Here is a 22,409-nt window from a genome sequence, read left to right as displayed (position 1 = left end):
CCCTTGCAAATTTGCTCTTAGTTTGCGAGAAAATTAATTTATTTACCAATATCTAACCAATCCCTCATATATTAGTGAGGTCGCACTCCCTCGTAAATTTATTTACTAACATATGCATCTATTGTAAATTTTCTTAGCAAATTGATTCTTTTCTTCTAATGTTGGAAGGTCTGGTGGAATGAAAGAACAACAAGATCCAAGTCCCACAACAACCTCACAATGTCACTCAAGCTCAGATCTCCTTCTCCACGAACAGATAACATAAAAATTACAGACACAAAAACCTTTAGCAAAGCTTATAGGAACTCTCGGAAACTCTCTCTTCCTTTTACACAGAATAAATAGGTAGTGTACTCAAATATTATTTTATATATCTATATGTAATTATGTATGATACCTTTGTTTTCAAATTTTATATATTTAGTTGTTTAATTTCACGGTTTAAAAACATTACAGTATAATCTAGTCTTATAGGAGTATCCAATGATACTGTGACACGTTACTAACTTCACTAGGATATATATTACCCGGAGAAAACACCAAAGTTTCAATGCGATCAAATAAGTCCCTCTAATAAAATTCACATTTTAAACATGAAATTGGGCTGATGGTCTTTTTGCCTACAACATTTATTGTTGGAAATAAACAATCTCTCCAGAGATAATGAACTGTTTCTACAGATGATAGATTAAACAGAAGCTGGAACTTGGGAGTCCACTGACTTCAGAACCTCCTCTCCCATCTCCTTGCAGCCAACCAGTTTCTGACCACACATTCAAAAAGACAAAAAAAACATTAGTACTGTTTGTTGTTGCCTGCTAACACTAACTAGGGAAGTTTCTAAGGAAAAGTAACCATGTTATAAAGAGACATACAGTTCCTGCGGAGTAAATGTCTCCAGTTCTGAATCCGTTGTTCAGAGCAACCAAAACTGCGTCTTCAATTCTCTTGGCTGCCTTTTCTTCTCCAAGTCCGTATTTCAGAAGCATTGCAGCACTGAGAATTGTTGCCAATGGGTTTGCCTTATCCTGAAAATTCAAAGAATGGACAAATTGTGCTCTTTATTTTTGGCATACAAAGTAGGTTTGCCGAGTTTGTTTCTAAGTATAGAGTTAAGAACCTGTCCAGCAATATCAGGTGCAGAACCATGTATTGGTTCAAAGAGTCCAGGTCCCTGTATTAAACATGGCAGGTTTATTATGTTCAGACTAGATCATACTGCTACATACTCAAAAGATCAGATTATTGTTTTATATCATACCGAATCACTGAGACTAGCAGATGGCAGCATGCCAATGCTTCCTGTGATCATTGAAGCTTCATCGGATAATATATCACCAAAAATGTTGTTCGTAACGATGGTATCAAACTGCATTTTTAATGAAATGATCAAAACGTTGTAAGGATTTAAACTCGTCCCACGTCAAGGCTGACTAGTTAGTTTGGCAAATACGCGTACCTGTTTTGGGTCACGAACAAGCTGCATTGCGGCATTGTCAACATACATATGTGACAGCTCAACATCAGGATATTCAGAGGCTAATGCTGTTACTCGTTTCCTCCATAAAATTGAGGCCTGCATAGATGAAAAATTGCATTAGCTTCAGTCTTAAATGCGTTCCACATGAAAAAAAAAATGAGAGATGAAAACAAGTCAAAGATTCAACCGTACTTCCAAGACATTAGCTTTGTCGACTGAACAAAGCTTGCCACGCCGTTTCCGAGCAGTCTCGAAGGCAACACGAGCAATTCTATCAATCTGAGACAACATAAGAAATACTTCATTAGATATTTCTGTAGTACTTAACAACTAGTCCACTGGAATCTTTATCTCAATAGAGTACCTCGTGAGCAGCATAAACCTCAGTATTAAACCCAACTTCCTCACCATTTTCATTGGTCTTAATACCCCTTGGCTCTCCAAAGTAAATACCTGTTCCCATGAGGCAGAATATTTAAAGATATTGTCCCACTAAAATAACAAGAACTTTAATAAGCTCTAATACACTAAATTGAACTGACCTCCTGTAAGCTCCCTAACAACCATTAGATCAACACCTNAAGTTTCTAAGGAAAAGTAACCATGTTATAAAGAGACATACAGTTCCTGCGGAGTAAATGTCTCCAGTTCTGAATCCGTTGTTCAGAGCAACCAAAACTGCGTCTTCAATTCTCTTGGCTGCCTTTTCTTCTCCAAGTCCGTATTTCAGAAGCATTGCAGCACTGAGAATTGTTGCCAATGGGTTTGCCTTATCCTGAAAATTCAAAGAATGGACAAATTGTGCTCTTTATTTTTGGCATACAAAGTAGGTTTGCCGAGTTTGTTTCTAAGTATAGAGTTAAGAACCTGTCCAGCAATATCAGGTGCAGAACCATGTATTGGTTCAAAGAGTCCAGGTCCCTGTATTAAACATGGCAGGTTTATTATGTTCAGACTAGATCATACTGCTACATACTCAAAAGATCAGATTATTGTTTTATATCATACCGAATCACTGAGACTAGCAGATGGCAGCATGCCAATGCTTCCTGTGATCATTGAAGCTTCATCGGATAATATATCACCAAAAATGTTGTTCGTAACGATGGTATCAAACTGCATTTTTAATGAAATGATCAAAACGTTGTAAGGATTTAAACTCGTCCCACGTCAAGGCTGACTAGTTAGTTTGGCAAATACGCGTACCTGTTTTGGGTCACGAACAAGCTGCATTGCGGCATTGTCAACATACATATGTGACAGCTCAACATCAGGATATTCAGAGGCTAATGCTGTTACTCGTTTCCTCCATAAAATTGAGGCCTGCATAGATGAAAAATTGCATTAGCTTCAGTCTTAAATGCGTTCCACATGAAAAAAAAAATGAGAGATGAAAACAAGTCAAAGATTCAACCGTACTTCCAAGACATTAGCTTTGTCGACTGAACAAAGCTTGCCACGCCGTTTCCGAGCAGTCTCGAAGGCAACACGAGCAATTCTATCAATCTGAGACAACATAAGAAATACTTCATTAGATATTTCTGTAGTACTTAACAACTAGTCCACTGGAATCTTTATCTCAATAGAGTACCTCGTGAGCAGCATAAACCTCAGTATTAAACCCAACTTCCTCACCATTTTCATTGGTCTTAATACCCCTTGGCTCTCCAAAGTAAATACCTGTTCCCATGAGGCAGAATATTTAAAGATATTGTCCCACTAAAATAACAAGAACTTTAATAAGCTCTAATACACTAAATTGAACTGACCTCCTGTAAGCTCCCTAACAACCATTAGATCAACACCTTCAGCTACCTCTCTCTTCAAGGTGGAAGCATCCACTAACTGTAAAAAAAGCAATAATTTGAGAGACTTCCACACACAAGAAACAAATAATTCAGGCAACCATTCTGAGGAGGATGGGGTTACCTGTGAGAGAACAGTAGCAGGTCTCAGATTTGCAAAGACTTTGAGAGCTGCACGAAGCTGAAGTAAACCCTTCTCAGGCCTCAGATGTTTTTCATTGTTATCCCATTTGTACCTTTTTACAAATTATACCAAACACGAAAATTAAAAAAAGGAAAGAGGCAACCAAGAGTGAGTTAGTGGGACAAGACAGACCCTCCAATGGCTCCAAGAAGCACTGCATCTGATTCTTTTGCAGCAGAGATGGTCTCCTCCGGCAAGGGAACTCCTACCAAATCCAAAGCAGCTCCTCCAATAGGCATCTCCTGGAAGCTAAATTCAACTCCTGATACAGAGCACATAGTCAATCAATGTCGTAGAAACACCCACGAATGATGAACAAGAGAGAGAGAGAGAGAACCTTCGAAAGATCCAGCTTGGCGAAGCACATTTTTGGCAATAGAGACAACCTCCGGACCGATGCCGTCACCGGGAAGGAGAGTGATGTTGTATCGTTTATTCCCAGGGGAAGCAACAGCGCATCTTACTCTAAAGGGAGATTGTTTCGAGACAGCTCTGAAGGTAGCCGGAACCTTGACCGGTCTGATATTCGTCTGCAGAGCCGCCGCCGCCGCCGCCGCCATTTTAGGGAGAAATGGATTGGTCTTTTTGCAGCGTGCGAATCTGAGTTGGAAGAGTGTGATAGTGTTCTATAATCGGAATCGTGGGTTGTGTGATCCGACGGCTAAGTTTAGAATATGAGTTTTTTAATAAGCCCTAATGCTAAATAATGAAGAAGACGCTCACTTGTGCACGTTTGAGAATTGTTTAAATGGGCCGGTATTAACTTAGCCCATTAAGTTTTACTTATCTTATAGTTTTGTTTTTTTGCTGGCTATTGTTTTTTTTTTCTTTTTCTTTTAAGCTTTGTTGATGATAATTTTTGACATATTATTATTCAATTTTAAATAATTACTAACTACCACAGTTAAGATATTAAGCTATTCATTTTTGTTTTGATAATGAATCTATTATAGTTAAAAAATTATAAAACTATAAACTAAAACACTTATCTACTCTTTCATTTTTCTGAAAAATTACTTTCAAGTCTTGTTAGTTAAGTTGACAACGACTCTGACATCTTGTTTATCTAACAGATTTTACGGTATGTCGTTGTGATAAAGCGCTGTGTTATTCGTTTGACCGTGTTTATATAGGAAAATGTTGAAATTATTCATTTGTGAATATTTTTATTTACTAATAAAAATTTTAATTAGAAAAAAAGTTACATCTATGAAAAAAAAATTTACTTAATAATAGGTTCTTCTACTATTTTTAGTTAAATTTTAATTATTTAATTGATTTAAATTTTAATTATAATTAATTAGTTGGAGTTTAGCTTAATTGAATTTAATTCAATTCATTTTTTTTTATCCCAGTGATTAACTGCAAAATAACACTAAAAAATCTAACAAAATAAAGGGTGCAAAATGGTTGCACGGTTGCACAATTGAAAAAAGTTGAAAATTTTGAAAAAAATGATTCAACCAAATTTCATTGTTTGAATGGAAAGAGTTGAAGAATTTGAAAAAAACTATTCAAATTATATACCAAAATGTTGAAAAAATAAACTAATCATATACCAAAATATTTAACTTGTTTAACCACTATTTTAGAGATGAATGTGTTGAATGGTTTAACCTAATTTTGTGACTGCGAATGGTTGCTAAGTTGAAAATATTAAATTGAACATTTTTGCTACTTGAATCTCTTGACTGTCAACATTTTCACAAACTCAAACCATTCCCATAATTGAATCTGTGTTAATAATTTCCGGTTTAACTCAATTTTTCCGCCAAAACAAAAAGTAAAAGAAAAAGAATTATAAACCTTCTCAGTCATTCAGAAGGTCTCAGTGTGGATGACTAAAATATTAGACTTCATCGCTTAGGAGGGCCTCACTGCGTACGACGGCGATGGCGCAGATCATCAGATCCAGTCCCGTTCTCGCTTTCATCGGCTTACAGATTTGCTTTATCTTCTTTGCTTCAACTCTCACATGCACTTCTGGGTAATGAATCTTTCTCTGGGAAAATCATCTCAATTCTATCTCGTTTTAGCCTTAGTTCTTTCTAGGGTTCTTCTATTGATGATTTGTGCGGCGTCTGATTTCAATTTGTTTGTTTTTCTCCAAGATCATTATTGGTTACTTCCTTCTTATGTGCTCTTTGTATGGTTTATTATTGTTGTGCAGGTCTGAGGATAGTTATACCATTACTGGTAGAGTGAAGATTCCACCAAGTAGGTTTCTGATTACACCATTACTGCTTTTTTCTCCTAGCTTACTGGTTGGTTATGCGACTGCTTTTTGAGTTAATTGGATCCTCTAGAGCTTATAATCAAATCTCTAGACCTTATAATTTTACCTCTTTAGTCGAGTTGATATCAGCTTTATCTTAAGCTGCTATGCGTTCTTCCCGTGTGGTGCTACGAATGATTGTATTCACTTTTTCCAATGATCTTTTTAATTGAAGCTTGAATTGTATCAGCATAGGTTAGGTAGGAGTAATTCTCTGGATGTTTTTCATATATTACCTTACATTACTTTGATTTTTTCCTAGTATATGAAATGGTATGTGCTAAAAATCATCTCTTTAATACAACTGTGCCTGAAGTAAGTGTGTTTTGCTTAAGAATTCTGAGTAATATGTTTTGAATGATACTATTTTGGTGTTTATCATTCTTAATCTGTGATACATGGAATTGATCTATAAGTTATTTCCTAGGCAACGTTATTGGTCACACAGCAAAGTTCTCAAATGTCAAAGTTATACTCAATGGAGGGGACAAGATTACGTTTCTCAGGCCTGATGGATACTTCACTTTGTATCCTTTTGATCCCTTCAGCTTCAACAGTTCCTTTTGAGTATACTGTGAGTAAATACTGTATGGTGTCACCAAAAGAAGAGTAATGAATATGATTCTTAATTTTTGTTGTCCTTAACTAACCGGTTTGTACAGTCACAAAGTTCCTGCTGGGACTCATTTGATTGAAGTGTCTGCAATGGGCTACTTCTTTTCTCCTGTAAGCTTCTTTTTTTTTTTTTTGTTACGTTATATGGTTTCCAAAAATGCAGCTTTGTAAGAAGAACCTGGTTGTAATGTAACTATGGTTAACCAAAACTAGGTACGAGTAGATGTTAGTGCTCGGCATCGTGGCAAGGTTCAAGCAACACTAACAGAAACCAGGAGGAGTCTTACTGAGATGGTTTTGGAGCCATTGAAGGAAGAGCAATACTACGAGGTGATACTTCACATGAATCTTGTCATTATTGAATTTTTGCCCAAGCTTTTTGTTTTTCTTACTTGATTCTGTAAAATACTACAGATTCGAGAGCCTTTCAATGTTATGAACATTGTGAAAAGTCCAATGGGTCTCATGGTGGGATTCATGGTCGTGGTTGTGTTCCTAATGCCCAAACTGATGGAAAACATAGGTACGCCTCGACTTGTATGCAAACATTCTGCAACTACATAACTAGCAATAAGCCAACACATTCATCTTCTGAGCTCTGCCTGTATATAATACAAATGTGCACAATGGATGTTCTTGATCTCTTGTCACTGATTCTTGGAGCTCTTAACGTTCATGAAATGGTTGTTACATTGTAAGTTAAGCACACCTAAATTTGTGTCATAAAAAACAGATCCAGAGGAGATGAAGCAAGCACAAGAGGAAATGAGGAGACAAGGTGTGCCTTCGCTAACGAGCTTGTTGCCAAGCGCTGGGGCAAGCCGCTAAGAAGTTCCCTCGGTTGAGTAAATGGATGTATCACGAAATGTCTCTTTAAATTTGGTTGCAAAACGATGATGAAGTTATAACTCTTTTGAGAATCTCTCTATCTGGTATGTAAAAAAAAGAAGAAGAGGTCTTCTTATCCTTAAGGGCTTGTTGTATACTTAAAACACTCTCTAGCTGACTTATTTTTACTTCTATGTAAAAAATGTTCTGATTTTCAAAATTTTGCGTTGACTTAAACCAGTGTTTGGCAAGACTAGCCCGACCAAAACCTAACCCTCTGGGCTAAGCAGCGGGTCTCGTAAAAATAAATAAATAAATATTTTTGGCAGAAAATCTCAATTTCAATTCCCCCTATGAGTCTATCTATGATGAACTCTGAAGCCAATAGTAACCGATCTCTGAAGCAAAAGCAAAACAACACAGAAACCGAAGAAGACGCATTCATAGCTCCTCCTCCTCCTCCTCCTTGTTGTTCTTCTTCTTCACTTCTCGATTCTCTGATTTTGAATCTCTCTCTCTCTCTCTATTTCATTCCTCTCTGATCGTGGATTGAGATGGAGAGCTTACCAACGACGGCTCCGTCTAAATCAGAACGACGAGGGAAGTCCTCCAAGTCTTCTCAGAGTTCCTCCAAGCCTTCAGTTATCATGGCTTTCTTCTCTTGCCTCGCTTGGCTCTACGTCGCTGGCCGGTACCTTTTCTTTGCCTTGTTCGTTGATTCATGGATAAGAGAATCTCACTCTAGATTTGTTCTTCGGATTCGATTTATCCTAGTTTTGGTAATCTCATTAGTGTGGAACTGGTTTCTTATGTGATTAGGTTATGGCAAGATGCAGAGAACAGAGTGGTACTCAACAATATTCTTAAGACGAGTTATGATCAGGTTTGTGCTATTATTCTTAGTGCTCTCTTGAAATGTTTGTTTGTTTCTTAAAAATAAATATAAAAGTGATAATCTTCTTTGGAGGTTGTAGAAGCCTAAGGTTCTTACGGTGGATGACAAGTTGATGCTCCTAGGATGCAAGTAAGTTTGTTTTTTATTTTTGTGGTTGCAATGTGTTTTTCCCGTTGTGCTTGTGATAACATGATTGTTGTGTACTTGATGATTATATTATATCAGAGATCTTGAGAGAAAAATTGTTGAAACTGAAATGGAGTTAGCTCTTGCAAAGAGTCAAGGCTATTTAAAAAACTCAAAAAGTGGTTCGTCTTCAGGGAAGAAATTGCTTGCTGTGATTGGAGTGTATTCAGGTTTTGGAAGTCATCTGAGGCGTAATTCATTTAGAGGATCTTGGATGCCACAAGGTAGATTCATTGAGAAACTTTTTTTTGTCATTTTTTACCATTTGGGGTATTATGATTACTGACTCTTTTTTTGTTCTAAAGATGATGCTTTGAGGAAACTTGAAGAAAGAGGAATTGTCGTTCGTTTTGTGATTGGTCGAAGGTTTCTTTCCACTAACTATATCTTTGTTTTATGTTTGATGTATCAAGTTTTTGATGTATAATACTGATGTTAATGTTTTAAGAATTCAGTCCAAATCGAGGTGATAGCTTAGATCGAAAAATTGACGAGGAAAATCAAGAAAAAAAAGATTTTTTGATTCTTGTAAGTAAAATGATATATGAAAAGCATTAAGCATCTTTTGGTTGCATGCTTGATTGTATTATGTTAGTTTTTTGCTTACTGGTTGGTTGGTTTACTGGTGTGGATTTTAATTGTGGGTTCTTGCATTACTGCTTTTTAAGGATAATCATGAAGAGGCTCAAGAAGAGTTATCCAAGAAAGTAAAGTTCTTCTTCAGTGCTGCTGTTCAAAACTGGGATGCAGAGTTTTACATCAAAGTTGATGACAATATTGACCTAGATCTTGGTAAATACTTGTGAAATGATGTTTTGTCTTATCATGCATTAGCTATTCATGCTAAATTATCTTGGTTACAATCCCATACCAACTGTTGTACTTGTGTGACAATTGTTTTTAAATATGGTAGAGGGGTTGATCAGCCTACTTGAAAGTCGACGTGGTCAAGATAATGGTTACATGGGGTGTATGAAGTCTGGGGAAGTGGTTTCTGAAGAGTTCGTATCATACTGATCTTTCTTATATTTTCCTTTCATTGACAACATATGCAAACTAAGTAATTTCCATCTACATGGGTCTTTGTGTTCAGGGGGGAGCAATGGTATGAGCCAGAATGGTGGAAATTTGGGGATCAGAAATCGTAAGTGATAGCAAATGCTATGTACTTAAAAGGATCTTATGTGAAATCAAAATCTTCTTTGATATTGTGCTGTAACTCATATTATTCCTTCATTACATTTAGGTACTTTCGTCATGCAGCTGGTTCACTGTTAATACTATCTAAGAATTTGGCTCAGTATATAAACATAAACAGGTTGGGCTCACAATCTTAAATTCCCTTGAAGAGTGTCATTGTCATTGTTTCATATCCGGTTTACCACTCATCACATGCTCTTTTCTTTCACATGTACGTAAATGCAGCGGATCATTGAAGACATATGCGTTTGACGATACCTCCATAGGGTCTTGGATGATTGGTGTTCAGGCAACGTATATAGACGACAATCGCCTTTGCTGCAGCAGCATCGTACAAGGTTTGTTTTAATATCTTTAATATGATTTGACTTCAGATATATATGGTGAAATCTGAGAATTACCGTTTACTTTTACAGACAAGGTGTGTTCTGTGGCTTGAAAGGAAGAGTGTCTTCCAGCAAAACCTATGGTGTATCCATGGCGCTTCTGTGAGGTGGGCTTTTTGGAATGTTACCAGAGTTAATATTGATGATTCAGAATCAAATTATCATATAGGGTATACTCAGGAAATTTTAGTCAGCCTAGCTAAAAAGAAAAACAAAAACATTATTAAGTTACATAACTGACCACAAATAGTAGACTCAATACCGGCTTCGAACTATAAGTTTGAGTGATGGAGTAATTTACTTTGGAACTTCTAAACGAAAAATATATACTTCTTCTTACTCTCTTGTTTTGTCGTTTCTGATGATTGCTATTTGCTAAGCTCATGGCCGTCCATGTGATGATTCACATAGACATAGTGATAGTCTTATAGTTACATTTTTTGGTTAAAGATTTAATTATTGAAGTAAGACTTTAGCTTTCAGCGGACCATAAGGTTCGTTTATTTTTACAAATGAGTCTGGAGATCTCCTGCATAAGTGTACCTATGTTTCGATGCTTCTTCTACGGTGATATATCTAATATTACAAGTCTACAACGAGTATAGGAACAAAACATCTTATTATTTTGCAAACATGTGTTCTAGAACCCCAACGATCTTTGAAGATATTTCTACGATATTTGGCTTTGTTCTTTAAAAGGGATGAGTGATTTATATAGGATATAAAGTTTTTACATTGTTCAATTTAGAAATATATTTATATGCATCTCATGAAAGAAAATAGATTTAATATGTTAGTGAAAGGAAATATGCGTATATACGAAGAAGAGTCGGACACTCAATTTATTCTTCAAATGTGTATGAGCTTTTTGTTTTTGTTTTTTAAATGTGTTATCCATTCGAGTCATGATTCTATATTCAAATACTGATAACGTATTAACGTGTCGCAATTGACTAATGTAAAGTTGTGTTTTGATAAATCATGAAAACAAAAGTTGGTGTCATATCTACTACATTTTCCACCATCAGCAAAGGTAATATAAGAACATGTTGCATTAGAATACCGTATATGTACGTCTGAACTACTTATTATAAAATTTGTTATGTGCGGATAAGCTAATTTATTGAAAAAAAGGAGTCAGTATATATACATAAGAACGACCTGGTCTTTTTAAGTGAATTTTTGTTTTTGTTTTTCTTAGATGATTCAAACTCCCAAAGTCAAAGTCATCTCAATTCTTGATAGAAATGATTAACAATTCAATCCTCACGTTTAAAATTCGAAATGATATATATCCATATCGGTCACATAATTTAATTTGAAGTGATATATATATATATATATATATATTCGTTGGTCAAATTATATGAAGTGATATAAATACACATGTACATGCGTTGAAGTTTGTAACCTAACACCAACAAACACAAATTAGGGTAGAAGTACAATATGAAGGGCAGCTTGTGGTTGATTGCCTTGTTGTTGATTCTCTCTTTGGTGATTTCATCTTGTAGATCAGCTTCAACTCAGTCATACAAAATCCGCAAACATTGTAAGTAGTCCGATGATTTTTCATTCGATTTTAACCATATTTGTTTATTCTTGTATGACTAACGTAGATTTATCTAACAATGATGTCAGTGAGTAGAAGAACACCACCTAGTGATTCAAAACCCGCACCCCAGTACCTTAGCAAGCAAGAAAGAAAACTAGAAAAGCATAGATCTGCTGTATATGGGTTGTGGTGGTTAGACGAACTGATTTTTAAATATTACTAGATGGGTATCCGCTTTATGTCGCAAGATTTTTTTTTTTTAACTTTCGGTTTAATGTAATTTTTGTCCAAATTCAAGTAATTTAATACAAGTTTTGTCCAAATTCTAGTAATTTACTTCCAAATCTAAATTTATTTTTTCAACAATTTGGTTACTACAACTTGTTGAGACTTTTGATCGTGTGTTCATCACTTACCTCTTTTTTTATGGAGTACCCTTTTTCCAATGAATGAAAAACAATGATCTTACAAGAACTTTTGCATGAACCTTGAACAAAGGAGAAGCTGTGGGAAACTTTTACAAGTGAGAGCGTTGTTCTATGATTTTAAACCATACCACAAAATAATTCTATGATAAGGCTTTTAAGATATTGAAAAATGAGATCAAATAGGTTTATGATAATCATGTATTCATGAGTTGTTGGATATGTACATTAATAATCATATAGAATCATGAGTTGTTCGATATATCATCGATAATCATATATTAGTGAGTTGTTTGGATATATCATTGATAATCATATATTCGAGTGGGTTGAGATCACGTGTAACATCGCCATCAAATATCAATCACTAAATTTTGGTTTTCAAGACAAGACGCTTAATAACTTTCAAGCTGAATAATCCTCGAACTTTGTAAGTGGCGTTATCTTCAGTCNAAAAAAAAAAAAAAAAAAAAATCCTCAATCCTAATTAAAACAGCTAATAATGTGTATTTATTTAAACTTGATTGTTTGTCTTTTGCAAGTGAGGTGTCAGCTAACAATACCAAAAAAAAAAAACTTTAAAAAACTGATATGGTCGGATGGAGAGACTTTGTTTTGCTTATACTGTATTGATTCTATTTTGTAGTTTATGAAAGAAAGAAAAAGACAGAAATGAACCAAAAAAGTATTTTAATATCTTTCTTACATTAGCTACTAATAAAACGTACCCAAGTTATAGAAGTTTAGGTTACGTTATAAAGAAAATTAGATCCATATTTGCGCATGAGCAAGCAGAAAAATATATTCTGATTTTTGTAAGTAGCATGCTTGACCAAATTATGTTTCTATCGTCCAAGCTCTACAATACTTTTAATTCTTCTTTCCATGTGTTCTCCAGTTCAAATACTGATAACGTGTTGGTGACTTGGTGTTGCACTGACCAATATAAGAGGCGAAATGTCAAGAATGTGCTAAAGGGCCGGGTTTAGGGTTTCGATTATATAAAAAAAAAAGTTGGTATCGTTCGACTACAATTTCCACCGTTAACTACATGCGTGTCGATGAGCTCATTTATTTGAACAAAAAGAGTCAGTAAACTCATAAGAACGACTTAGTCTCCTTAAAGAGTTCTTTTCATTCTTCTTTTTTTGAGAGATGACTCAAAGTCAAAGTCATCTCAAATATTTTCTTATATCTCTTTAAAAAGTCTTGATAGAAATGATGACCTTAGGTGAACAAAAAATAAAGAATGATAAACTTCGTTTTCCCAGGCTTGTCTACGTTGAAGACTCTTCTTAGTTATACTCAGTCAGACTATATGGTTTCTCTACGCTACCCTTCATTTTACCCCTCATGTTTAAAATTTTCAATTAGTATAAATACATGTCCATGCGTAGAACTAAGATATAAGAAAATGAAGGGAAACTTGTGGTTGATTGCTTCGTTTTTGGTTCTCTTATTGGCAATTTTCTCGTGTGAAGCTTCAACTCCACCATACGGAATCCGCAAGCTTTGTAAGTAGTCTCAATATATATATTTTCTATATATTTTTGCCGTGTGTTTATAAGATTTATGTTCATTTATCTAACAGTGAATATAAAAACACCACCTAGTGGTTCAAAGCCCGCACCCCAATTTCGCAAGCGTGAAAGAAGAACACTAGAATTGCCGTCAATGGGTCGTGGTGGTTAGATGAACTGATTTTTCAATATTATTTTATTTTATAGTTCATGAAAGACATAAACAGGGTGCACAATTAAAATTTTTTGTATTATTATAGTTTTACATTTGTAAATAAAATTAGATTCATATATCCATGGAATTATAACTTTTGAAATAATATTACATATTTGCTTTGTGATGATAATATATATAATTTGAATTCAGGTTAATCATTATTCCTTTCATCATGATTCAACAAATTATATGGTTTTATAATTAGATTTTCAATTAATTTTTATCTCAATGTAATTGCCTGTGCATTTTTTTTTTGTCAACCACACTTTAATTAAAATATTATTCTATGATTAGTAGCCCAAACAAGAGGAATATAGTTTACAAAGATAATTTTTGAATCGAGCGATCTGGAATAAGACTAAACGCATATAGTTTGCATATGCTATTTATGAATGATAAAATAGGATATTTATCTATTTCACATGCCTTGAATAAGACTAAATGATTTTGTACGCGTTGGTGTATTATCCGGTAAAAGACCATAGGCGTAAAAACATCAACTCAAATCTTCCTCACCATGTAGTATCGAATTGTTAAAGAATTTACTAATTTTTAATAAATTTATTTTCGAGTTAATAGATTTATAATTATTATATTATCGAACTAATTATAATATGTTTGATCAATAAAAGTTCCTATAGCGATTTATGTTAATGTTTTTAAAATGACGTGTTACTATTGGAAAATATGCAAAGTTTATTACCGAGTAAGTACCAAGAAAAATATAAGAGATAAATTTTCAATTAAAACATTAGTTATTTCATTTCAAAGTCTTAAGTTTTTTTTTATTACTGTTTATTTATTTAAAAAGGATAAAAGAGTAACCGAGGATAACAAAACAAAACTTAAATAGGAGGAACAATTGAGGATTTGGAAGATTTTGGATTACAACAACACCTCCTTAATGCTCGACAATAACCTCCTGGATACCCTAAGCTAATGCACAGTGTGTCGCAGTCTGGTTCTGCTGCCACAGAACATATCCCTGGACAAAAATCCGTTATTGGATCTGGTCTTACACCTGTAAGTATTTTACCAAAAACCAAGCATACGTTATATACCACAAATATGCTACAATTAGTATATGTAATGGCATCATATAACCCTTAAAAGTGGGTTTAAGAATGAACTTTTGTTTGTTTGTGTGGGAAGAGAAAGTATCGTAGATCATATCATGATAATTCCAAAATTTGAAACTTTAACTTTAAATAACCGTAGATCATATCATGATAATTAACTATAAGCATATATATTATATTATTATGTGTTATTGACTAACCTGTGATTAGCATTGCAATGATAGAAACTGCAATGAAAAGATATGGAGATCTTAGAAAAACCATTACTAATGTCTTGTGAATCCTTTTTGTTTGGATGTTTTGGAGTAGTTGTCAAGATTTAAAGCTCTATATATACACAAATTCTGAAATCTTAGTCTTTTGGCAACAAATCAGTATGTTATTATTGTCTTTTGGCAACAAATTGAATTAGTATGGAATAACTTAGATTGTAAATATATTTTTCCTTTCATATACTAAATGCCATGCTTTAAAAGATATATATATCTATATATCTATATATATATATATATATATTAATATCTCTATATTATTATTTAAGCAATATTGTATAATAAAATAACTATAACAAGTGAAATATTAGTTAAAATGTCATTGCATAGTATTCTATTACAAGAAATTCATTANAAAAAAAAAAAAAAAAAAAAACAAAACCACATAATTATATTAATTAGTAAATAATATTTCTCCCGCAATAGTGGTCTATAACCAAAACTTATAATTAAATCAATGAATATTTAATAACAAATAAAATTAAACAATAATGATTTGATATCCAATTATATCATATGGCTAGAACATTAGTTGAGGAATTTACAATTTGGGGGCACAAAGAAAACATAGAGCTAGGATAGATTTTTTTTACCAGATTTTTTAAGTAATCCATATATTTTCACATTGTAAGTTTGAGGGACAAGCAAATCTAAAAAAGCAATAGAACTATAGATTATGGTAAAAATAAGTAGAGCAGTTAAGTTTGAGAGAAATATAGAACGAGGTCAAAGACCGGGATGGATCTGGTACGATGTGATAGTTCCAAGGGAGAAATACGACATTGTTTCGATAATATCAGCAACAACTTTGGCTGACTGCATAATGAAGAGACAAGTAAATCTAGAAAAACGATCAATACAAATGAAGATATGTGAAATAACTCCATAGACGCCATATTTGGTTGAGAAAACACCGGAAAGATTACCAAGCCAGAGCTGTCTATCTTTTTGCTCTCCTAGTATTTTGCTTTAGGAACAAAATATCAGAATTTTTCGGTTCGGTTCAGGTTCGGTTCGGGATTCAGATTTAGATTTTTTCTTCTCCCCTCTTATTATAAAGTTTGACTTTTCTGAATCAAAAAATTGTCGGTATAAAATTGTTATACAAAGTCTCGTATATTCCTTCTAATTTTATTCGTGGATTAGAGATCACTCATTCCAAAAATAAAAATTATTAACACATTCTTCTGATCCATCTCTCTCTCTCCGATCAAAATCTGAGTTTTACAACATATCTCTTAAAGAACATTTTCAAATTCTCTGATTTCGATTGATTGCGATTCGTAATTTTTCAAAAATTGATAATCTAACAACCGTCATCAAATGGGGAAACCGACGGGGAAGAAGAAGAGGAACAACAGTTCCGAAATGCCGCCGACGGAAGCTTCCGGCAGCGGCGGAGGAGGTAAGATCGGAAAAACCTTCGATCGTTCCACCACGAAGTTCTTCGACGACGATATGACGATCTTCATCAACCGAGCATTAGAGCTCAAAGAAGAAGGCAACAAATTATTCCAGAAACGTGATCACGAAGGAGCCATGTTAAGGTACGATAAAGCCGTTAAGCTTCTACCTAGAGATCATGGCGACGTAGCGTATCTGAGAACGAGTATGGCTTCTTGTTATATGCAAATGGGGTTAGGTGAGTATCCTAACGCGATTAACGAATGTAATCTGGCTCTTGAGACTTCTCCTAGGTATAGCAAAGCTTTGTTGAAACGTGCTCGGTGTTACGAGGCTTTGAACAAACTTGATTTCGCGTTTAGGGATTCTCGCGTTGTGTTGAATATGGAAGCAGAGAATGTTTCTGCTAATGAGATTTTCGAGAGGGTGAAGAATGTTTTGGTTGGTAAAGGGATTGATGTTGAGGAAATGGAGAAGAATTTTGTTGATGTGCAGCCTGTTGGAGCGGCTCGGTTACGTAAGATTGTTAAGGAGAAGTTGCGGAAGAAGAAGAAGAAGACGGCGATGATGAACGCTGAAAAAGATTGTGAACGGAAAAGTAATGAAGCTGTTGTCGAGGTTGCCAAGGTTGAGAACGGAGAGGAAGCTGATAGCGGGAAGAAAGAGAAAGTGAATATGGTGGCGAGAGAAGAGGATAAGGTTGTGGTTGAGGAGAAGAAAGTGAGTCCTGTTATGGACAAAGAGGTTATTGCTTCGGTGATTGTTGAAAGAGGAGGGAACGTTAAGGAGGACACAACAGTGACTAGGACAGTGAAGTTGGTTCATGGAGATGATATACGCTGGGCGCAACTGCCGTTGGATTCTAGTGTTTTACTTGTACGAGACGTGATCAGGGATCGGTTTCCTGCTCTGAAGGGTTTCTTAATCAAATATAGGGACTCAGAGGGTGATTTGGTTACCATTACTACGACAGATGAGTTGAAGCTTGCTGCATCTACGAGGGAGAAACTTGGCTCCTTTAGATTGTATATATCTGAAGTTAGCCCCAGTCAAGAACCAACTTATGATGTCTTGAACAACGACGAAACAGTTGATAAGTTTGCCAAGGGATCGAGTAGTGTTGCGGATAATGGAAGCGTCGGAGACTATGTGGAATCTGAGAAAGCGTCTACTGGTCTTGAGCATTGGATTTTCCAGTTTGCGCAACTGTTCAAGAATCATGTCGGGTTTGAGTCGGATTCGTACTTGGACCTTCATAACCTTGGGATGAAATTGTATACAGAAGCAATGGAAGATATTGTCACTGGAGAAGATGCGCAAGAACTTTTTGATATTGCTGCTGATAAGTTCCAAGAAATGGCTGCACTTGCAATGTTTAACTGGGGAAATGTTCATATGTCCAAGGCAAGAAGGCAGATCTATTTTCCTGAGGATGGTTCAAAAGAAACTATACTAGAGAGAGTTGAGACTGGATTTGAATGGTCAAAGAATGAATACAACAAAGCTGCGGAAAAATACGAAGAAGCGATTAAAATTAAATCTGATTTCTATGAAGCTCTTCTAGCTCTCGGGCAACAACAGTTTGAGCAGGCTAAGCTTTGCTGGTATCATGCACTCGGTGGCGATATAGATATTGAAAGCGAGGCTTCCCAGGATGTTTTAAAGCTCTATAACAAAGCTGAGGAGAGCATGGAAAAGGGTATGCAAATATGGGAAGAGATGGAAGAACGTCGTCTAAATGGAATCTCCAATTTTGATAAACATAAAGAACTGCTGCAGAAGTTAGGCTTGGATGGAGTCTTTAGTGAAGCGTCTGATGAAGAAAGCGCAGAGCAAACAGCTAACATGACATCCCAGATTAATCTTTTGTGGGGTTCCTTACTGTATGAACGGTCTATGGTGGAGTATAAGATTGGCCTACCGACTTGGGATGAGTGCTTGGAAGTAGCAGTGGAGAAATTCGAATTAGCAGGAGCTTCTGCAACTGATATAGCTGTCATGGTCAAGAACCATAGCTCAAGCGACAATGCACTTGAAGGTAATCAAAGTTTGTAAAATAAATACCAACCCTCTAGCGAAATTACTTGCAAATATGAGCCAGTTAAAATCATAACAATCAAACAATAACTGTAGGTATGGGATTCAAGATCGATGAGATAGTACAGGCATGGAATGAGATGTATGATGCTAAAAGATGGCAGATCGGTGTCCCATCCTTCCGGCTAGAACCTTTGTTCCGGAGACGGTCACCCAAATTGCATGATATTTTAGAGAATGTGTTTTCAGGGCCTCAGTGATGGACACCATTCATCACATTATACAAACCTGAACATATCGGCTGGCTTCAGTTTTCACGTATTACTAGGTAAGTTCAAAAGTTTATCCGGGTTTGTGTTTGATGGGAAAACTAATCTATTGATATGTTCCAACAACTGTTATTGCAGGTATTGTATTCAGTGAGAGCTATACGCAATTTTTCTTCAATTTTTGGTTTGGTTTCTAAGCTTATGGAAGCATTGAAGCAATTTTTTTTTTCTTTTTTGAATCTCTTGACGGGTATGGCCGTGAAGAAGATGTGCGTGATGAGTTTTTTTTTTTGTGCAGATCGGTTCATCATATTTTTTTGATTCATTATTTCATTTTGGTGGGTTTGTAATTAAGTATATCATAGTTTTGTAATTTTTTATTTATTTATTGATTGTTTGGATTAGTTTGTGTATCTATCTTATCTATGATTGTTATGAACAAGATAATGGTTTTGGTTTTGGTTTTGGTTTGTAGCACTAAAAAAAAACTGTTAATAATCATTTATACTATTATTTTTGCAGCAGTTTTTGCTCAAAAATATTTTTTGGAAAGTTTTTACATTGAATGTTATTTAATGTTTATATTCATATACAAACAAGTTTAACTTTCTCTACTATCCTTATAATAACCAAGCACAATTTAAATATTTTAAATATTCATATATATAATGTTCTTATAATTAATATAGAGTTTTAGAAGATTTATTCCAGATAAAAAAAAATTATTCTCCTATTATCTCTTTTTGATTTTAAAATTTAAATGTAGTGAATCATCATATAATACATAAAGTTAATAAAAAGGTGTATTTTTCTGCATATATTGTGATTTGAATTTTTAAAAACAAACATATATTACTCAATTAATATAAAAAGTGTGTGTTCAACATACATATATAGTAAATTATAAAATTTTAAGAAGTTTATAATTTATAACTGATATATCTAAACTTAATAAAAAGTTTAAAATTATAAAATATTTAAACATATTAAATTTTCAAAATTACACAAATGATTTATATTACATGACGAGTTATATGACATTACATGATTGAATTGATAATACTAAAAAAGTAAACTATATTTTAATATGGGTTAAATCCTCATTTTAATATTTTAACAACATCAATATAAAATATGTCGAATCAAACTGATTTAATTAAGATTGTAGTAAATAAAAATTATTATGCGGCATACCACAGTTTATATATTAAATCACTAAAATTAGGAAAAAAGAATATTAGCTGAATTAATATTAAAATAGTACATAAAAAATATTAAAAAAAAATTATCATGCGGGGTCAAAATCTAGTCTGTTTTTAAATATGAAGTAGAAGAAATGCATGTTATTTTTAAGTCCAGCACGCAAAAACAGCACGAATGTTTGATAGAAATAGTGAAAACGGCACACATGTTTTCTCCGAATTTTTTTTCTTCCCGAGTTGGCGAAGAGACCCAGAAGAACCAGAAGAGTAAGTAAAAAAAAAACACAGAAGTAGAGAATCTTCTCTAGTCATCATCTCTCGCAAGTTTAGGGAAAGCTCTGAAGAAATTAGGGGTTTGCGAATTCGATCACGATCCTTCAATTACTTGGCGGATATAATGGAGAAAGCGAGACAACCAACACATGCAGGCTCTTGGTATACCGATAATCGTGAGTCCTCTTTTTCTTTTCTTTTTTCTCGGTTGCTTACGATTTCTCACTTGCATGTTCAATCAATCCTATTTTGGGTTGAAGAATTAGGTTTTCGATTTCATAATTGTGATAATTTGATCTCATGTTTAGTATTATCTGGGTTTTGAGGATTTGATTTCTGTAAAAAGAAAATTTGTGAGATTGTTTTGGAAACAAATGTTTTAAGCAAGTGAGGTTTGACTTTTTTTTTTTTTTTCTGGGTTCTGCATTGAAAGATTTGATTAAGAAGAATCTGAAGCGTGTTTTATGTTTCTTTATTCAGCTACAAAGTTGTCATCTGATCTTGAAGAATGGCTTAGTGCAACTGGTTTGGTTAAATCTCCTGATGTACGAGGCGTGATAGCACCGTGAGTTGTTTGTTTTTGTGCTGATCTCATTTCCTCTTAGAATGTGATTGTACTTCTCCTGACTTGTTGAAAGGATTACAGACACGCAGGTTATTCGTACTCCGGTCGTGCAGCTGCCTATGCCTTTGCAAACATTGATCCCACCAACATGTAAGTAAGCTTTGATTGTAAAATTCATTCAATCCTTGCTTCTAAAGCAGTATACTTTGCAATGAGTTAGAGTGAACCCATGAATTCTATCTGACTATTGCCCTGTGTTCATTGCAGTTCACGGATATTTCTTCTTGGTCCATCTCACCACTTTTATACTCCAAAATGTGCCCTTTCGACTGCAACAGTTTACAAAACCCCTATAGGAGATCTACCCGTTGATGTGGAGAGTAAGTTTGGCTAGCTTTGTCTTATTCTTTACTTAAGAAAAATGTATTCACTTGATGAGGAAAGATGTTTTCTTATGAACTCACCAGTGATTAAAGAGATTAGAGCTATGGGAAAATTTGGAATGATGGATCTTCGGGTAGATGAGGCTGAGCACAGCATGGAAATGCATTTGCCATATTTGGCCAAAGTATTTGAAGGGTAATTACAGAAGGGTAGTAATGTTAATGCTCTGAAATAACTTTAAATAGTGAAGGGGGTTTTCTGATACTGGCCCATTCTCGTATTTGATCAGGCACGATGTGAAAGTTGTACCCATCTTGGTTGGAGCAGTAAGTGCAGAAAATGAAGCAATGTACGGTGAACTGCTTGCCAAATATGTGGATGATCCCAAGAATTTTTTCTCAGTATCCTCTGACTTTTGCCACTGGGGCTCAAGGTTTGTCTTACTCTTAGTCTTAGCTCTTCATCTCCTTTCTCTCGTTGAATACCACATTCTGATGAAACTTTACTTTTGATGTATATTTCTGAAATTTTCTTTAATTACATAACTAGATTTTATGAGTCCCTTCCAGTGAGCTAATTGTCTCTGTCATGATTGTGTTCATACGTTTTTGCTTAGGTTCAATTACATGCACTATGACAACACTCATGGTGCCATTCACAAATCTATTGAGGCTCTAGACAAGAAGGGAATGGATATTATAGAGACAGGAGATCCAGATGCCTTTAAGAAGTATCTTCTCGAATTTGACAACACAATTTGTGGGCGCCATCCGATCAGTATTTTTCTCCATGTAAGCCGTCCTAACCCGTTCCTTTGTGATGGTCAATAAATTCATGAAAATTAGTCTTAAGTATCTAGATCTAGTTGTTGCCTTCCTATCTATGTACATTTCTTTTAGATGCAACCATTTTAAATTGATGAATATAAAGGTGAATCTCAACTTGGCTAACCTTTTAGCCCATATCGGGTTTGTAGATATTCTTCAAAACTTATTGCTTCTGTTATATGTTTGCCATTACTTTCAGATGATAAAACATTCTTCAAGCAAGATTAAGATCAATTTCCTGCGGTACGAGCAGTCAAGCCAATGCCAGACAATGCGAGACAGCAGTGTCAGCTATGCATCTGCTGCAGCCAAGTTGGAAAGCTGAACTAAAGAAAGATGAAAACTTGGTGTGCTAAAATTCCCATTCGGTTTTTACATTTTAGTTTCAAGGTCTTTTCAGGGTCGAAATGTATCTTCTAAACACATTTGACAATGCAAAGAACCTTAGAAAACCAAAGGTTTCGTGCTTACAGTCCTCTGTAATAACAACAACAAAAAAGCACAAGACTCTCTCTTCTATTGATAT

General features: G+C 34.7%; 8 protein-coding genes across 11 annotated transcripts in view; 6 read left to right on the top strand and 2 right to left on the bottom strand.

Moving 5' to 3' along the window:
- Positions 520-4,148, bottom strand: LOC104713996 (3-isopropylmalate dehydrogenase 2, chloroplastic-like). 2 transcript variants are annotated; one of them, XM_019229587.1, is made up of 12 exons: positions 3,807-4,148; positions 3,602-3,731; positions 3,410-3,521; positions 3,286-3,325; positions 2,023-2,058; positions 1,845-1,933; positions 1,673-1,759; positions 1,460-1,576; positions 1,262-1,369; positions 1,121-1,174; positions 876-1,028; positions 520-763 (listed from the first exon to the last, which is right to left on the bottom strand). In XM_019229587.1, exons 1-12 carry the CDS (start codon positions 4,027-4,029, stop codon positions 689-691), a joined length of 1,224 nt encoding a protein of 407 aa, XP_019085132.1. In that variant the 5' UTR covers positions 4,030-4,148; the 3' UTR covers positions 520-688. The 2 variants fall into 2 exon arrangements, with proteins under 2 accessions (XP_019085132.1, XP_010429527.1); XM_010431225.2 differs by lacking the exons at positions 876-1,028; positions 1,121-1,174; positions 1,262-1,369; ... (2 more) ...; positions 1,845-1,933; positions 2,023-2,058 and adding exons at positions 2,103-2,255; positions 2,348-2,401; positions 2,489-2,596; ... (1 more) ...; positions 2,900-2,986; positions 3,072-3,160 and having other exon boundaries at positions 3,250-3,325.
- Positions 5,298-7,409, top strand: LOC104713995 (ER membrane protein complex subunit 7 homolog). The gene is made up of 7 exons (XM_010431224.2): positions 5,298-5,456; positions 5,640-5,686; positions 6,172-6,271; positions 6,407-6,470; positions 6,573-6,689; positions 6,774-6,882; positions 7,093-7,409. The coding sequence occupies exons 1-7, from the start codon at positions 5,362-5,364 to the stop codon at positions 7,185-7,187; spliced, it is 627 nt and encodes a 208-aa protein (XP_010429526.1). The 5' UTR covers positions 5,298-5,361; the 3' UTR covers positions 7,188-7,409.
- LOC104713994 (hydroxyproline O-galactosyltransferase HPGT3-like) lies at positions 7,545-10,200 on the top strand. The gene is made up of 12 exons (XM_010431223.1): positions 7,545-7,878; positions 8,007-8,070; positions 8,162-8,211; positions 8,308-8,492; positions 8,574-8,634; positions 8,724-8,796; positions 8,937-9,060; positions 9,182-9,269; positions 9,362-9,412; positions 9,515-9,586; positions 9,694-9,806; positions 9,885-10,200. The coding sequence occupies exons 1-12, from the start codon at positions 7,742-7,744 to the stop codon at positions 9,905-9,907; spliced, it is 1,041 nt and encodes a 346-aa protein (XP_010429525.1). The 5' UTR covers positions 7,545-7,741; the 3' UTR covers positions 9,908-10,200.
- On the top strand, positions 11,255-11,804 carry LOC109126580. The gene is made up of 2 exons (XM_019230264.1): positions 11,255-11,406; positions 11,496-11,804. The coding sequence occupies exons 1-2, from the start codon at positions 11,304-11,306 to the stop codon at positions 11,630-11,632; spliced, it is 240 nt and encodes a 79-aa protein (XP_019085809.1). The 5' UTR covers positions 11,255-11,303; the 3' UTR covers positions 11,633-11,804.
- LOC104713993 lies at positions 13,094-13,726 on the top strand. The gene is made up of 2 exons (XM_019230242.1): positions 13,094-13,348; positions 13,426-13,726. The coding sequence occupies exons 1-2, from the start codon at positions 13,153-13,155 to the stop codon at positions 13,524-13,526; spliced, it is 297 nt and encodes a 98-aa protein (XP_019085787.1). The 5' UTR covers positions 13,094-13,152; the 3' UTR covers positions 13,527-13,726.
- On the bottom strand, positions 14,389-15,064 carry LOC109126565 (putative defensin-like protein 80). Its single transcript, XM_019230243.1, has 2 exons — positions 14,851-15,064; positions 14,389-14,592 (listed from the first exon to the last, which is right to left on the bottom strand). The coding sequence occupies exons 1-2, from the start codon at positions 14,912-14,914 to the stop codon at positions 14,417-14,419; spliced, it is 240 nt and encodes a 79-aa protein (XP_019085788.1). The 5' UTR covers positions 14,915-15,064; the 3' UTR covers positions 14,389-14,416.
- Positions 16,028-19,096, top strand: LOC104713992. Of its 2 annotated transcripts, XR_755701.2 has the most exons (3): positions 16,029-18,364; positions 18,460-18,691; positions 18,771-19,096. XR_755701.2 is itself a non-coding variant. In XM_010431222.2 (2 exons), the coding sequence occupies exons 1-2, from the start codon at positions 16,246-16,248 to the stop codon at positions 18,621-18,623; spliced, it is 2,283 nt and encodes a 760-aa protein (XP_010429524.1). In that variant the 5' UTR covers positions 16,028-16,245; the 3' UTR covers positions 18,624-19,096. The 2 variants fall into 2 exon arrangements, 1 of the variants encoding a protein (XP_010429524.1); XM_010431222.2 differs by having other exon boundaries at positions 16,028-18,364; positions 18,460-19,096.
- The window catches only part of LOC104713990 (protein MEMO1), a 3,474-nt gene continuing 1,141 nt past the window's right edge, over positions 20,077-22,409 (top strand). Inside the window, exons 1-8 of one of the 2 annotated variants that reach the window (XM_010431218.2) lie at positions 20,077-20,283; positions 20,588-20,672; positions 20,754-20,822; positions 20,940-21,052; positions 21,140-21,251; positions 21,346-21,489; positions 21,673-21,847; positions 22,083-22,106. In XM_010431218.2, the coding sequence (XP_010429520.1) occupies positions 20,232-20,283; positions 20,588-20,672; positions 20,754-20,822; positions 20,940-21,052; positions 21,140-21,251; positions 21,346-21,489; positions 21,673-21,847; positions 22,083-22,106 (774 nt within the window). In that variant the 5' untranslated portion in view covers positions 20,077-20,231. Of the gene's footprint in view, positions 20,284-20,587; positions 20,673-20,753; positions 20,823-20,939; positions 21,053-21,139; positions 21,252-21,345; positions 21,490-21,672; positions 21,848-22,082; positions 22,407-22,409 lie in introns of those variants that run through there. The other variant, XM_010431217.2, reaches the window with a different exon arrangement.

The sequence above is a fragment of the Camelina sativa genome, chromosome 9 (assembly GCF_000633955.1).
Source record: "Camelina sativa cultivar DH55 chromosome 9, Cs, whole genome shotgun sequence".
NCBI classification, from domain to species: Eukaryota; Viridiplantae; Streptophyta; class Magnoliopsida; order Brassicales; family Brassicaceae; genus Camelina; species Camelina sativa.
This window is presented reverse-complemented; position numbering and strand designations above follow the sequence as displayed.

What these genes read in the sequence shown, in the direction of transcription:
- LOC104713996 (XM_010431225.2), bottom strand. Translation starts at nt 4,029, where the DNA reads ATGGCGGCGGCGGCGGCGGCGGCTCTGCAGACGAATATCAGACCGGTC. An exon ending in CTTCTTGGAGCCATTGGAGG is followed by an intron (nt 3,522 to 3,601) that starts GTCTGTCTTGTC and finishes ATTTGTAAAAAG; the next exon opens with GTACAAATGGGATAACAATG. An exon ending in CTGCTAGTCTCAGTGATTCG is followed by an intron (nt 2,402 to 2,488) that starts GTATGATATAAA and finishes TGTTTAATACAG; the next exon opens with GGACCTGGACTCTTTGAACC.
- LOC104713995 (XM_010431224.2), top strand. Translation starts at nt 5,362, where the DNA reads ATGGCGCAGATCATCAGATCCAGTCCCGTTCTCGCTTTCATCGGCTTA. An exon ending in ACTCTCACATGCACTTCTGG is followed by an intron (nt 5,457 to 5,639) that starts GTAATGAATCTT and finishes ATTGTTGTGCAG; the next exon opens with GTCTGAGGATAGTTATACCA. An exon ending in CAAACTGATGGAAAACATAG is followed by an intron (nt 6,883 to 7,092) that starts GTACGCCTCGAC and finishes CATAAAAAACAG; the next exon opens with ATCCAGAGGAGATGAAGCAA.
- LOC104713994 (XM_010431223.1), top strand. Translation starts at nt 7,742, where the DNA reads ATGGAGAGCTTACCAACGACGGCTCCGTCTAAATCAGAACGACGAGGG. An exon ending in TTAAGACGAGTTATGATCAG is followed by an intron (nt 8,071 to 8,161) that starts GTTTGTGCTATT and finishes TGGAGGTTGTAG; the next exon opens with AAGCCTAAGGTTCTTACGGT. An exon ending in AAAAAGATTTTTTGATTCTT is followed by an intron (nt 8,797 to 8,936) that starts GTAAGTAAAATG and finishes CTGCTTTTTAAG; the next exon opens with GATAATCATGAAGAGGCTCA.
- LOC109126580 (XM_019230264.1), top strand. Translation starts at nt 11,304, where the DNA reads ATGAAGGGCAGCTTGTGGTTGATTGCCTTGTTGTTGATTCTCTCTTTG. An exon ending in ATACAAAATCCGCAAACATT is followed by an intron (nt 11,407 to 11,495) that starts GTAAGTAGTCCG and finishes CAATGATGTCAG; the next exon opens with TGAGTAGAAGAACACCACCT.
- LOC104713993 (XM_019230242.1), top strand. Translation starts at nt 13,153, where the DNA reads ATGGTTTCTCTACGCTACCCTTCATTTTACCCCTCATGTTTAAAATTT. An exon ending in ATACGGAATCCGCAAGCTTT is followed by an intron (nt 13,349 to 13,425) that starts GTAAGTAGTCTC and finishes TTTATCTAACAG; the next exon opens with TGAATATAAAAACACCACCT.
- LOC109126565 (XM_019230243.1), bottom strand. Translation starts at nt 14,914, where the DNA reads ATGGTTTTTCTAAGATCTCCATATCTTTTCATTGCAGTTTCTATCATT. An exon ending in CATTGCAATGCTAATCACAG is followed by an intron (nt 14,593 to 14,850) that starts GTTAGTCAATAA and finishes AAATACTTACAG; the next exon opens with GTGTAAGACCAGATCCAATA.
- LOC104713992 (XM_010431222.2), top strand. Translation starts at nt 16,246, where the DNA reads ATGGGGAAACCGACGGGGAAGAAGAAGAGGAACAACAGTTCCGAAATG. An exon ending in AAGCGACAATGCACTTGAAG is followed by an intron (nt 18,365 to 18,459) that starts GTAATCAAAGTT and finishes CAATAACTGTAG; the next exon opens with GTATGGGATTCAAGATCGAT.